This window comes from Onychostoma macrolepis, chromosome 16, assembly GCF_012432095.1.
Source record: "Onychostoma macrolepis isolate SWU-2019 chromosome 16, ASM1243209v1, whole genome shotgun sequence".
NCBI lineage: Eukaryota > Metazoa > Chordata > Actinopteri > Cypriniformes > Cyprinidae > Onychostoma > Onychostoma macrolepis.
The window spans coordinates 1,466,223-1,481,659 of record NC_081170.1 but is presented as its reverse complement, the minus strand read 5'-3'; the positions used below and the strand labels follow the sequence as shown (position 1 = coordinate 1,481,659).

The window sequence follows — 15,437 nt, the reverse complement described above, 5'->3', positions numbered from 1 at the left end:
CACTTTACAATCAAAACTGTTGATTACTGTTGAAGATGAAGATTTTTGTGGTTAGTTAGCGGATGGTGTTGGTAGTTAATGTGAATCTCTACACCTGTGTCAACTTGTAAACTGACTTTATACATCCATTAAAAATGAACAAAACACATTTGATTCAAACACATTCAGACGAATCAAACATCATGAAGTATGGAAGATTGTTTCAAGACAAAAAAATTAAAAAGGTAGGCCTAATTGCAACATTTTATCTCACAATTGAGTATATCTCACAATTATATATCTTTCTTGCAATTTTTTTGTCATATAAAGTCAGAATTTTGAGATAAAAAGTCACAATTAACTTTATTTTTTAATTATGTTGCAGAAACAAACAAACAAAAAAAGCAGAATTGTGAGATGTAAACTCATATCTTACAATTCTGACTTTTTCCTCAAAATTGTTTATATAAAGTTTATTTCTCACACATTTTTTTCAGAATTTTACTGAAATGTCAGAATTGATGAAAAAGTTACAACTACCTTTTTTATATTTTTGTGGCAGAAACAAAAAAAAAGAAAAGAAAATTGCAAGATGTCAGAATTCTGAGAAAAAGGTCAAAATTCTGAGTTTATATATCAAAAGTTTTCTCGGAATGGTAAGTTTATATCTTGCAATTTTATTCATTTTTTCTCAAAATTGCAAAAAAAAAAAAAACTCAAAATTATGTTTTTTTATTTTTAATTCTGTGAAAAAAAAAAAAAAGCTAAATTGCTAGATGTAAACTCAGAATTCTGAGTAAAAAGCAAAAATTCTGAGTTTATATCTTGCAGTTCTGACTTTTTCTCATAATTGTTTATATAAAGTTTATTTCTCACAATTTTTGTTTCCAAAATTTTTCTTAAATGTCAGAATTGTGAGAAAAAAGTTACAATTACCCTTTTTAAAAATGTTTTTAAATTTTTTAATTCTGTGGCGGAAACAAAAAAAACAATTGCAAGATGTGAAGTCAAAATTCTGAGAAAAAAAAAGTCAATTGCATATAGTTTATATATCAAAATTCAAACTTTTTCTCAGAATGGTAAGTTTATATCTTGCAGTTTTACATTTTCTCTCAGAAAAAGTCAAAAGTACCTTTTTTATTTTTTAATTCTGTGGCAGAAACAAAAAACAGAATTGCAAGACGGAATGCACGATATAAGAATTGTCATGTAAACTTGGAATTGTAGGAAATAAGTCCAAATTGTGGTGGAAACAGGCTTCCATAGTCCAGTGGCACAAAAACGTGTGTGCTTGCTTTCTTAACAATATTATATTTTGTGCATCTTAAGTGAGGACAAACATTAAAAAATGAGGACAAGCATTATGGTATACTTTTGTATTTGGTCATATAATATAAATGAAGATGTAAACATAAAAAAAAATCAAAAGGAATGAACCTGAAATGAAACAAATTTACAGACTCCCATTAATGTAAAACAATATACTCCTGTGAACATTCAGGATCATTTAAAACAACTGATGAAAATCGACTTAAATGCAAAGAGTTCAAAATTCTCATCATTTTGACAGGAAACTGCTGCCATGTTTTATTTAGCCCTATCCACATAGTGATATGATTATATTACAAATATATCAAATGCAAAAGCTTATGTGATGGAAAAAGTCCCTGTAATTGACTTATTTGCCATGGTACTGACAGTCTGTGTCTCGTGTCATTAGATGCACAGAGGTCTCTGTATTCAGCCGTGATCCTGAGGTGTAAACAGCATCTCTCTCAGCGTTTGCTGAGATCCTCATCCAGCCTCAGTCATCGCAGGTTGACAGCAAGGGCGATGGTGACGATGACCCCACAAATCATCAGGAAAGGCAGCCAGGTCTTCAGGAACCCCACAAAGCTGCAGGACACGAGAAAGAGACGAACGGAGACCTTCAAACCAGCCGTTTTAACAGTGTAGATAAAAACACTGGCCTTTTAGAGAAGCACATAACATTACAGGGAATCGAAATTCTGTCATGTACTCAGCTTTATGTCGTTCCGAACCCATTTCTATGTAGGGTTTCTGCAGGTTTCATGAAGGTAAATTTAAGACTTTTAAAGACCTTTTTAAGACATTTTAAGGAATGCAATGAGTTGTTTTAGCAGCATTTCAAAGATTGAAAATAGAACTTCCAACCAATCTCCGTTACTTTTTAAATCATTTTATGGCTTGAATAGCTGTGTTTACAAATATTAGAATATTAAAAATTTCTTCTGATCACACTGCAAAAAAGTTATGTTCTTCCTCTATTTTTTATTTTGTTTTTCAGTGCAAATGTCTAAAGATTCTTACATCTAAAAAGTAAAAAACAAATATCTGCTACGCTGCAAAAAAAAAAAAAAATTCTTAGTATTTTTGTCTTGTTTTCCAGTATAAAAACATTCTTCAATATAAACATTCTTGAATCAAGATGCATTCACTTGAGAAGCAAAATTATTTAAGATATTAAGTCTTGTTTTCTGAAATTGTATCAAAATTATTCTCGGAATGTTAAGTTTATATCTTGTCATTTTATTTTGTTTTCCTCAGAATTGCAAAAACCCAAAATTACCTTTGTTTTTTTTTAATTCTGCTGTGGAAACAAAAAAAGCAAAATTGCTAGATGTAAACTCAGAATTCTGAGAAAAAAATCACAGTTTATATCTTGCAATTCTGACTTTTACTCATAATTGTTTATATAAAGTTTATTTCTCACAATTTTTTCCCCCAGAATTTTTCGTAAACATACATCTAAACACAGAGACTTGAACAGTCACACAACTTTGTGCCAAACACTCTAAGACTATAACATTCATATAGTATTACAGTGTAAATAATCATGCCACGGTTTTATATTTTATAGAACATTCAAAGAACATTCTGGCATTGTTAGACATTTAGATGCAATGAAATGACACATATTTCAAAATGTTTCACTTGATTTCATACATATTGACAGGAATTATAGTTTGGGAGAAGCCTGACTAGCAAAAGGTGTACAAGTTAGGCCCATACAATAACAACTAACGCAAGTAATCTTACTCATCAGAATGATCTCCTCCACTGGATCAAGCTGCGCGTCACATCACAATCTTCTTAAATTCTGAAAATACTTGCTTATTCCTTTCAGCGCGTCTTCTTCAAAAAACAAAGAGAAGCCGAGATGAACTTGTTATATCTTCCCGCTTTGTTTACGAAGGTTACAAAGCATTTAAAGTTTGCGCATCTCACATGGTCGATTATCATATTAAAAATGGACCCGCTCGTGGGTATAATCACATTAGAGATAATGAACTCAACAGGAAAAACTGGACCGCGCGTTGGTTTCATATGGACTACTTTATCAGAGAATATTCGTTTTCGATGTGACTTAATTTAACCCTCTGGGGTCTGAGGGTGTTTTGGGGGCCTGGAGAAGTTTTGACATGCCCTGACATTTGTGCTTTTTTCAGTAAACATATAAATGGCTAAAGTCTAATAACACTAATCAGCACAAACTGGGCTACAATAATATGTTAGCAGCATTTATGTACATGATTGTGTTTTTGAGAAAGAAACGTTTATGTGAGGTTAGTGAAAAACTAAAATTTTGAAATAAGGCCATAAAAAAAAAAAAAAAAAAAATTATACAGAAGATTTGTTCACAAGACTTTTGAGAACTGGATCTTTGTAGTCTAGAGTTTTTGCTTCAAAATTATGTTGTTTACTTGCTCACAGAAAACAATATATTGATTTAAATTTTCGAAGTCACTTTTTGAGTAAAAAGGGTCTACGCGAGAGGGCGTGAACTATCCTGGATAATGCTGTGACTCACACCTGAGAAGACAAAGACCCGCATAATGAGCTGCACAATGAGCCATTTAGTCAGATATGTGACTGAGAGAGAAGAGTTACAAGAAAGAATGTGAGGACAAAATTAATATATATAAATATGTATATATTAGGGGTGGCACGGTACATGTATTCGTACCGAACCGTCATGGTACATGAGGCCTTACAACGAATACAGGCAATTCACCCTCAATCCAGAAGGGGGCGCCCGCAGCAATGCAACGCTGTTTGATAACCTCCAGCAGAAGAACAGCGAATGCCATGAGTTGTGCACTTGAAAACAAAGTCCCCTAGACAGTGACCATGTGCTGATTCTGAACGTGTCTCTCACATAGACTGACAAAGGAATAAAGGCTTGTGCACTATTGTTTCACTAGATAAGACCCTTATTTATTGTCTGGTATCGTTTATAACCCTTTGAAGCTGCAATGAAACTGTAATTTTGACCTTCAACCTTCAACTTTTCCCCCAGAATTTTTCGTAAATGTCAGAATTGTGAGAAAAAAGTTACAATTACCCTTTTAAAATTTTTAATTCTGTGGCGGACAATTCATACTTAGTATTTTTGTCTTGTTTTCCAGTATAAATATCAATATCAACATTCTTGAATCAAGATGCATTTACCTGAGAAGCAAAATGACTTAAGATATTCAGTCTTGTTTTCTGAAAGACTAATCAAGATTTTGTTAGTTTTTGCTTACAACAAGAAAAATTATCTTTCAATGGGCTCAGAAAAAATCATCTTAATTCAAAAGGAAAACAAGTGTCATTTTCTTACCCCACTGGCAGATATTTTTTTCTTGTTTTATAGAAAATCTAACAAAATTTTGATAATTTTTTGTGTGAAGTCATTTTGCATCTCCATTAAATGCATCTTGATTTAAGGATATTTAGACATTTGTAAACAAGATATTCATTTTTGCAGTGTATGCAACATTTAATGCCATGACTTTATGAATTTAAAGACGTTCTGCTCTGATTTAAGACCTTAAATATTGAAGGGCGAATTAAGACTTTTTAACCTCCGCAGAAAAAACTCAGAAGAGCGTCACAGGTTTTAAATGACATTTTTTGCTTTAACAATTGCTTTAAAATTATGACTTTTGAGGATAATCTTACACAGAAACCCACAATCCATCTCTCTCTCTCCAAAAAGCCGTCCTGCTGTCCTCTGCACCGCAGCGCTGAGCCCCAGCGGAAAAAACACTGACATATAAAGGGGAAACACGGCCGCCGCTGCGATAAATCATTCAGTCAAAGGTAAGGACACAATGACTTCTAAAAGCTGAGGCTGCGTCGTGTATCCTTCACAAAGAAGGCAATCCCAGAATGCACTGAGCAGATGCAACAACCTAAAAATCAGGGTCTTAAAAAGTCTTAATTCTTCCTTCCACAAATTAATGGCTTAAAAGGTCTTAAATCTGAACAAACAGTCATAAAGTCATGGCACTAAATGTTGCAAGCACTGCAGAAAATGAATATCTTCATCAGTATTTTGTTCTGTTTTCCAGTACTAATATCTAAACATCCCTAAATCAGATGCAAAATTAACATATGAGAAAGAAACTGAACAAAATTAAGAGAGTTTATGATTAAAACAAGAACAAATATCTGTCAATAGGAAATGAAAACTTGTTTTCCCGTTGAGTTGATATTTCTGACTATGTTGGCAGATATTTGTTCTTGTTTTAATTATAAATTCACTTTATTTTGATTAATTTCTCATGAAAACGAGACTTAATATCTCATGTCACTTTGCTTCTGAAGTAAACAATCAAAAATACTGAGGATGAGCATCACTTTTTTGCATCGTGATCAGAAACTGCAGTAAAAGTTGGGAGCAAAGCTTGAAAATGAATTAAAAAGTAATGGAGATCTGTTGGAAATTGTATTGAAATTGTGTTCCCCTTAAGCTGAATAAATAAGCTTTCCATTGATGTATGGTTTGTTATGATCTGACAATATTTGTCTGAGATACAACTATTTGAAAATCTGGAATCTGAGGGTGCAAAAAAATCTAAATATTGAGAAAATCACCTTTAAAGTTGTTCAAATGAAGTTCTTAGCAATGCATATTACTAATCAAAAATGAAGTTTTGAGTAGGAAATATACAAAATATCTTCATGGAACATGATCTTTACTTAATATCCTAATAATGTTTGGATAAATGGATACTTTTGACCCATACAATGTATTGTTGGCTATTGCTACAAATATACCTGTGCTGCTTATGACTGCTTTTGTGCTGCAGGGTCACATATGAACAAGAAACACATGGATGAATCAATAACATGCATGCATGCAAAACCCCCCAGAATTTCATTCATCTGATACGGACTCCACACAGACGGAAGCTCACCTGACGTGTTTGCTGTGGATGAAGGTCAGCAGGCAGAGGTTGACCATGTTCCAGGACGAGCTGTTATCGTAGCGCATGAGGTTTAGAGCCATGGCCACATGAGAGTGACAGTTATCACAACACAGATTGTGCTGCAAACACAACAGAACAGTGTCAGGTACTAAATGGCTGAAAATCTAAATTCGAATTTTGTATTTAAATATTATCAATATTTTAAAAGGCATAATTTCTGTTAAGGGGAAAAAAGCTTTTGGCTTCTCTCCTGAGGCCACAAGAGGGCGCATCAAGCAAAATATTATTAATGCACGTTTCTTCAAAGCAATAAAATAACACAACTATCTTTGAAAAAAGTGCATAATGTTTAAAATAATGCTTACTCACACATTTCATCGCATCTCGTGCGCCACTGATAAGGCAATGCACACCTAAAATTCGAATGTGGATTTTTATTTTAAATTCGACGAATTCAAGTTTTTTTGACAGCCCTATCGGGTACAAATGTGGAAATTAATTGGGTTGCATAACAACAAGGTTTTAAACAAAACAGCTTTTTTTTTTGTACAGACTAAAGGTTCGTTCAAATCAAGGACAATAATTATAATGATAACAATAAAGATATAGTTTTAAAAATCATTCTAAATGTAATGAACCGAACCACAACTATAATGATAACTGCACAGAGGAACGATATCATTGGATTCACTTTCACAATGATTTTTTTTCTAGCTGATGTTCAGCCAATCAGAATCCATCCTGCTTGAGCATTTAAAGCGGTAGATGACAAAACAACAGCACAATTAGAACAATATTGTGCATTGGTATGAATGAGCCTTAAAGAGACAGTTCACTAAAAAAAATAAAGTTCTGTCATCATTTACTCATGTTGTTCCAAACCTGTATGAGTTTCTTTTTTCTGTTGAACTCAAAAGAAGATATTTGTTGGTAAGAATGTTGGTAACCAAAACATTGCTTCCACAGTATGGACAAAAAAATACTAAGCTACCAGCAAGTGTTTGGTTAACGACATTCTTCAAAATACCTTCTTTTGTACTCGACAGGTTTGGAATAACTTGAGTAAATGATGACAGAATTTTTATTTTTTTGGGGGGTGAACTGTCCCTATAAGAACATAGAACAAGTAAATAATTAATTTTTAATTTATAATTTTTTAAAAACATTTTCTTTATAAAAAATGTATAAGAATAGTCCAATTTAAGCTTTATGAAATATATTTAAAAAATTATAATAAGAAATTAAATGTAAATATATCAAAGCTACAATACTAAATATAGGGTAGTTGATGAATATAATACATAAAAATTGCACAATATATAAATGTGAATCTCATGAAAACATATTCAGCTCATAAAATCACATGTCAAATGACATTTAATTCTAAGAGTCTAGCAGTGACTCCAAAACATATAGGATGAGCATTCTTTCTGTTTCCTAAACATGGCCTGCCTGGGATTTCTAAATTGCCTGAAGTGTCCTGGTTTTGGCTTTTTTCCCCTATTGATGGTCTCTTTGCAATCCTCATACATTATTGTATGGGTGTGCAATATATATCGTCTGCGATAATATGTGACCCTGGACCACAAAACCAGTCTTAAGTCGCTGGGGTATATTTGTAGCAATAGCCAAAAATACATTGTATGGGTCAAAATTATAGATTTTTCTTTAATGCCAAAAATCATTAGGATATTAAGTAAAGATCATGTTCCATTAAGATATTTTGTAAATTTACTACCATATGTATACCAAAACTTAATTTTTGATTAGTAATATGCATTGCTAAGAACTTCATTTGAACAACTTTAAAGGTGATTTTCTCAATATTTAGATTTTTTTGCTCCCTCAGATTCCAGATTTTCAAATAGTTGTAGCTCAGCCAAATATTGTTTGTTCTATCATAACAAACCATACATCAATGGAAAGCTTATCAGCTTTCAGATGATGGATAAATCTCAATTTTGAAAAAATTGACCCTTATGACTGGTTTTGAGCTCCAGGGTCACATATCGTAATTGTTGTTTAATGACGTGCGATATGACATTATCAAGTACCCCTACAGAGTCCACGTATACATTACATGAAGTCTAGACGAGAGCGAGTGCGCATTTAGAGAGTGTTCTTTCACTGCATGATTCAGTCTAATAAAATACATTTAGAATGATCACAAAATTCAAGATATGAGGGCAGAAAATTTATATATTTACATCATTTCATATAGTTGATCAATATCACATGAAGAGTGCCATTTTTTCTCCAAAAATTGCCATGATTACAAATGCAATATTGATTTTTTTACAACAGTTAAAACGGTGTTTCGTTCCTGAATGAATCAACCGTTTAAATGATTCGGTTCAATCTCAATGACTCACTTATTAACAGTGACTGCTGCCACCTGCTGGCGGTTTTAATTTCACATTTAAAGTATCTTTTATTATTTAAATAATTTCTAATATCAGTATTCAACATTTTATGTTTTATATATATATATAAAAATATGCATTTGTAATTGTCCTGCATTAAACAGTGTGTAAACGCATCTAAACACCTCTTCAGACGCAGCTTCTGTGTTTCCTCTGCACTGCAAAGATGAATTTTATTGATACTGATTTAATTTGCTTGGTAACAGCCTAAAAGTCTTATTATTCTAATTCACTGATTAAATGTAAGAATTTGACTCAAAAGATAATGGAGACTTTTCGAAAAATGGCTTTATAAAGATAAAAACACCCATAACAGGTAAAAAATCTATTTAAACTTACTGGAAAAGATTAATTTCTATCTGAGCATCACACAGAATATGAAGAATATCACAAACTTTAGGAGTCAGCTGTCCACGGTAAGACACCAGCACAATAACACACTCAGCAAAATATCGTCTAATTCACGTTATCAATAAAATCCCTGAAAATATAGAGATATTATTTTTGTCAATATCGCACACCCCTACTGTAGATCCTGCCTTCTTGCATGAAACAATTGGTCAGTTATGCACAACGCCTGCACGCTATTGGTCAAACTATTTTTCAGTCATTACCTTCAGCAAGAATGAAAACAATAGGAAGACAAAGCCAAAACCCGGACATTTTAGGCACTTTAGTAATCCCGTCTGAGGAAAACGAGGGCATATGCTCACCCTACAAGCACACATTACAGTAAAGCTCTGACCATTCTGGTTTTGTACACCTCGGACGCCTCATGCACGGCTAAATCCCAGGCGTTCGCTCCGCCGCCGTACACTTTATTCTTATCCAGCTTCCAGTACCTAAAACAGCAGTCATTGAATTAGTCACACACTATATCTACTGTATTCAGTCTCATATGCACAGGTGATGTCTATCACAAGCTGTTTCCATCCACCTTTTTTATGCACATTTTGGGATATCGCATAAATAAAAAAACGCTGGATGGAAACACCAAATTCTAAAAATATGCATAAAAAATGAATGCGCTCAACTAAGTAGGATAAATTTCTTATCCGGTAAGAAAACAAGCGCATAAACTACGACGGAAACACTTTTACCGAATAAATTCCTTAATGCGCATTAAAAAAGACATTTGCAACGGGACAACATAAAACTGAACCAACCAGCGGACCGATCTCATTGCACAGCATCTAAAATGCTAATTTTGTAATTCTAAAAAGCTTGAGCTAAGTCTCGTCAAAGTGCTTCGTTATAATTAACTCCCAGAACTGAGTTCCCAAACAGCAGACTCTGAAAATGAGATAACATGACCACGTTTCGTCTGCGCGCTCCGAAGCTCGTAATTTATCGTATTAAAAAATTATTACATAAAGTGCCTTCTGCAGCAAATTAAATTTTCTTCGTGATATTTAGCACAAGTTATTTAGGAAGTGACGATTTTGTTCTCTTCAACTGACTGGATGGAAACGGTGCTTTATTCGCAAATGTTTTATGCGATATTCCAATTTTGCGCGTAAGTTTAATTTGTAACTTTGGATGGAAACATAGCTACATTCACTAGTTTTAAACTCACTTTGTTGGTTTTCCAAACGCCATGTTGTCCTCCTGCGGAAAATAGAAATGAAAGTAGTCAGTGCATCAATGCATTCACGATAAAAACACAGTCAGCTCAATCATCAGATATAAACTCACTGATACGAAATAAGGTCCTGCGAAATCCCTGATCACACCGGTGGATGTGCAGATGCCCATGTGACCAATGAAGGGCAGGAACCACCTGCAAACACAACAACAACAATAATAATAATAATACTAGTGCTGTCAAACGATTAATCGCGATTAATCCAATCCAAAATAAAAGTTTTATTTACATAATATATGTGTGTGTGTACTGGGTATATTTATTATGTATATATATAAACACAAACACATGCATGTGTATATATTTAAGAAAAATATGTTATGTTCATATATTAAATATATTTATATATAATATAAAATATAAGAATATAAATATATTTAGCGCTGTCAAACGATTAATCGCGATTATAAGAATATAAATATATATATATACATGTAAATATTTACAAAATATATACTGTATGTGTGTGTGTTTATATATATACATAATAAATATACACAGTACACACACATATTTTACGTAAACAAAAACTTTTATTTTGGATGCGATTAATCGCGATTAATCGTTTGACAGCACCAATAAAAATCAGCATATTCTAACTTAAAAATTGAGTGTTTACTATTGTCCTTTTGGATTATTGACACACTATTTTGCTATTTGATTCTGTAAAGCTGCTTTGACACAATCTGTATTGTTAAAAGCACTGTATGAAAGATGACTTGACTTAATAACAACAACAATAAGAGATGACAAACAGCAAACAGTGATCTGTGTTTATAGCTGAAGTGTTGTATGCTGAAGTATGTTTACTTTCTTTAATCAAATACATGTAAGTGAGGATTATATGAGCTCAGTTCAGCCTCGCGCTGCATCACAACAGTTGATGTTTTTGTTGTGTAACAGAACAGAACGACAGCGAACGTTAAGCGCGTCAGAACGGCTCCGGTCGCCACTCACGTCAGAACCGGGATGGGAGTCCAGACGATGCAGTGCGGATAACGGCACATTTCTTTGTCGATTTTCTCGAAACCGCCGTGGAAGTGCTTCATCGTGTCTATCTCGGTAACATCCGCCATCACCGTCTGTGCGCGGTGACGTCATCGCGACGGCGTACAGGCGCCCGTGCGTGCGTGCGTGCGTGCCACCAGTTCAATATGTTTGATAGAAGTCTCTTCTTCTCGCCAAGGCTGCGTTTATTAGATCAAAAATACAGGGAAAACAGTGACATATTATTGCAATTTAAAATAGATGTTTTCTATGTGAATATGTGTTAAACTGTAATTTATTTCTGTGATGCGCAGCTGTATTTTCAGCATCATTACTGCAGTCTTCAGTGTCACATGATCTTCAGAAATCATTCTAATATGCTAATTTGGAAAAAAAAAAGAAAAGAAAAGAAATTGATGCTTTTTTTTCATAAAGAATGCATTAAATTGATTAAAAGTGACCTACTAAAAGTCGCATTTCAAATAAATGCTGTTTTTTTTTTTTTACTTTCTGTTCATCTGTAAATCCTGAAAAATTAAATGTATCAGTTTCCACAAAAATATTGTGCAGCACAACTGTTTTCAACATTGATAATAATCAGAAATGTTTGTTGAGCAGTAAATCAGCATATTAGAATGATTTCTGAAGATCATGTGACACTGAAGACTGCAGTAATGATCCTGAAAATACAGCTGCACATCACAGAAATAAATTACAGTTTAAAATATATTTATATAGAAAACAGCTGTTTTACATTATAATAATATTTTGCAATTTTTACAGTAATTTTGATCAAATAAATGCAGCCTTGGTAAGTAGAATTTTTTTTTTTTCAAAACATAAAACAATATGAATTATTCCAAAATGTTGACAGCTAGTGAAATATCACATGTATAATATTACACATATAATATAATATTAGGCTAACAGGGTTTTCTTTTTGTCTATGAAGTAGTAGTAGCACCGTCGAGGTCAAAGTGGCTTATATAAATATGTACTTAATTGACTTTATAATGTAAAAATTCCTGTAAAAAGAGCCCAGGGCTTCATGCATTAGATCCCAGCGGTGTAAGAACAGGTGTGGCTCGTGTTGAAGTGACACTTTCTGCATTAATTCTTACTGTAGCGTGACATCTGGGGCACCGTGCGGCTTCCTTTATCACCCTAATGACTCAGTTACTGTACTACACTCACAGCGTAGAAACTGGAGCACAGCTGCGTATTTCTGACAGCATGCCAGCAGATATATGAGAAAGTTTGGGTTGGGATGTGTTCTAGATCATTCCATTAAAGCAAAGGCCATTTTCTGCACTACAGTACTGTGGTGCACACTACTGTAGCTTACTACATAGTGAATACTGAGCAGGATGCACTGTATACCTAAACACTGAGTGAAATGTTGCGTAATATACTACATACTACATGTGATTAATGTGCTGAAAAAATGATAAACATCTCAATTATCTAGTTTTTTTTCCCCACATCAAACAATGTTATTTAACATCACTAAATCAGTGTTATTTTAGTATAATTGAGACTATTATACTTCACTGTAAAAAGTGATAAGTTGACTTAACTTAGAAAAATTGAGGAAACCTGTTGCCTTAAAACTTTTTACAGTGTATTTATTCATATTTTGAATGTTTTTGTTTTTATGTATATTTTTGGATATTTTAAATATAGCTGAAATATTAAACAACAACAACAAAAAAAAGTTAACCGTTATTTTAAACTACAATCTCTTTTTTAATGGTTTTAATTTTATTACGACCATGCACTGAATTAACCCGAATGCTTTCATTTATACCAACAAAACACATTTTTATGGGTTAAATCAGGTGAAAATCACTCTTTAAGGCAAGTGTCCAGTAATCGTCTTGGGAATAAATATAGTTATTGTGATTAATTTTATGTAAAACGGTTTTAACTTTCATAAGTCTGATCAAATAATGAGTCAAAATATAGAAATGTCAAAATTGCAATGGAAGGTGGCAAATGTAGTAGTTCATTCACAGTATACACACTACATAGTATGCTATTCTAATCTGGCCTAGATGTGCTATACTTTCCTCATTAGTGTATGTAGGTCAGGTGGCCTTTAGAGGACACAGGTTTCCTTCACGGCAGCAAATGAATTACACACGGAGGGAAAAAACTAACTATTCAGCAAAAAACAGACTTTGAATAATTGTGGGCCGGGAAAGTCAACGTAACACCTTCATCAGAGCAGCACTCAGGGATTCGGCGACGAATGTGTCTGCGTCAATTCAGAGCAGCCAATCAGCTGCGAGAATCACGTCTGCACCGGAATCCTCAGAGCTGCAATCTTGAGGCTATGCTTTAGATACAGTAAAATCAAAATAACATTTATTCTGCTTTATTTCCGACAGAAATCCATTGGTTGCATGTTCAATCATTCATATGTTAAAAACAAATATAGGACAGATGCAAAAAGTCTTAATTCTCCCTTCCACAAATTAAAGCTATAGCCTATAGAAGGTCTTAAATTGGAGCAGAAAGTCTTACATTCATAAAGTCATGGCATTAAATGTTGCATGCATTGCAAAAAATGAATATCTTGCTCAGTATTTTTGTCTCATTTTCCAACACAAATATCTAAACATCATAAAATCAAGACACATTTACTGGAGATGCGAAATGAACGAGAACGAATATCTGTCAGTGGGGAATGAAAACTTGTTTTCCCTTTAAATTAATGTGATTAATGTGATTTGTCTGAGCCCCATTGAAAGATAATATTGTTTTGATCATAACTTATTTTGATCGATTTCTTGTATTTCTTGAAGATGTGAAAAGCAGAGGAGCAGAAAAACTATTCAATTGAGTGAGTCATTTACGCTGGAACCGCTCCAAATGATTCAAACTCGTGAGTTCGATCATTCAGTTCAAGCGATTCACTAACAAAAACCAGATCAAAAGAGCCATTCGTTTTCAAATTTCGCCATCGCTTGTAATTATTTTGAAAAGCACGTATATTGATGGGTGAAACTCCAGTTTTCGAAACTCCGAATCAGTCAAACCATTGCGTCACAAAATGATTCACTGTTTCGTAAATGCTCCAACAGAGTCCCGATCTGAAACGATGGTTCGCAAATCATTATTTGCGGGTTCATTAATCATTTTATTTATAACGGAACTTCAGAGCAGGTTCGCAAATACATTTTTTAGATCTGAACTTCGGAACAGGTTTGCGAATCATTTTATGAATGGAATAATTTGTGATCCGCGATCCGAGTCCTGATCTGAAATGATGGTTCACAAATCATTCGTCATGGTTTGCGAATCAGGAGCAGGTTTCGGAGCAGATTTGCGAATAATTTTATTTAGATTGGGACTCGGAGTGGGTTTGCGAATCATTTCACGTGTTGAATGATTCATGATCCTGATCTGAAATGATGGTTCACAAATGTGATTCAGATCAGGCGCCTCATTTATAACGGTTGCGTACGCACAAAACCTGCCCTGAAAGAGTAGTGCGCCACTTCCTACGCAAAAGGTGGAATTTATAAAAAAAAAACTTGACGGGAAAACTTGCGCAACTGCACGCAAACTCTGACCCATGCGTACGAACTATTTTTCCTGGGGTGAGAAAATTAATGAAGTAAACAATGATTTAATGACGATATACACATTTACATTAAATATTCCACTCTCATTAATGGAGATAATCACTGAAATTACATAAAGTCATTATGCAGAAGTTAAACCAAAATCATATGAATTTAGACATATTTGTAATGATGCGCTTGATCACTTTTCCTCTTTTAATGACAGCAAGGAGTGCTATAGGTGCACAATAATTCTAATCTGCAGATCTCATTACACTGCTGGATTTGGAGGTCGAACGGTCCATTGTCTGGTTTGAATAGGTCTAATGATAATAGCTTACTGTAAAACCACCGCTGCACAGAGGTGTTGTTGTTGCTGTGTGAAAGCATCTCCACAACATTATGAAAAATACCACTGTATTTGAAGGATACAACTTGAAGAAAACGGTAAGATTTACACGCTTCCTTTTTAAAATAGCTACTTTATCAGTAACGCGAGTCAGTCAATTGTATTTAGGCTACACTGCAATAAATAGGCCTATCCGTTTCCACTAAACATAGCTAATAGATGTTCACCTTATCAGCAAAACTGCATCATTTAATTTGAATTGTT

General features: G+C 33.7%; 1 protein-coding gene across 1 annotated transcript; it reads right to left on the bottom strand.

The window, feature by feature from the left end:
- Positions 1–948: 948 nt before the first annotated feature.
- On the bottom strand, positions 949–11,378 carry tmem222a (transmembrane protein 222a). The gene is made up of 6 exons (XM_058748249.1): positions 11,226–11,378; positions 10,319–10,403; positions 10,200–10,231; positions 9,369–9,465; positions 6,189–6,319; positions 949–1,875 (listed from the first exon to the last, which is right to left on the bottom strand). Exons 1-6 carry the CDS (start codon positions 11,342–11,344, stop codon positions 1,788–1,790), a joined length of 552 nt encoding a protein of 183 aa, XP_058604232.1. The 5' UTR covers positions 11,345–11,378; the 3' UTR covers positions 949–1,787.
- Between the last annotated feature and the right edge of the window lie 4,059 nt (positions 11,379–15,437).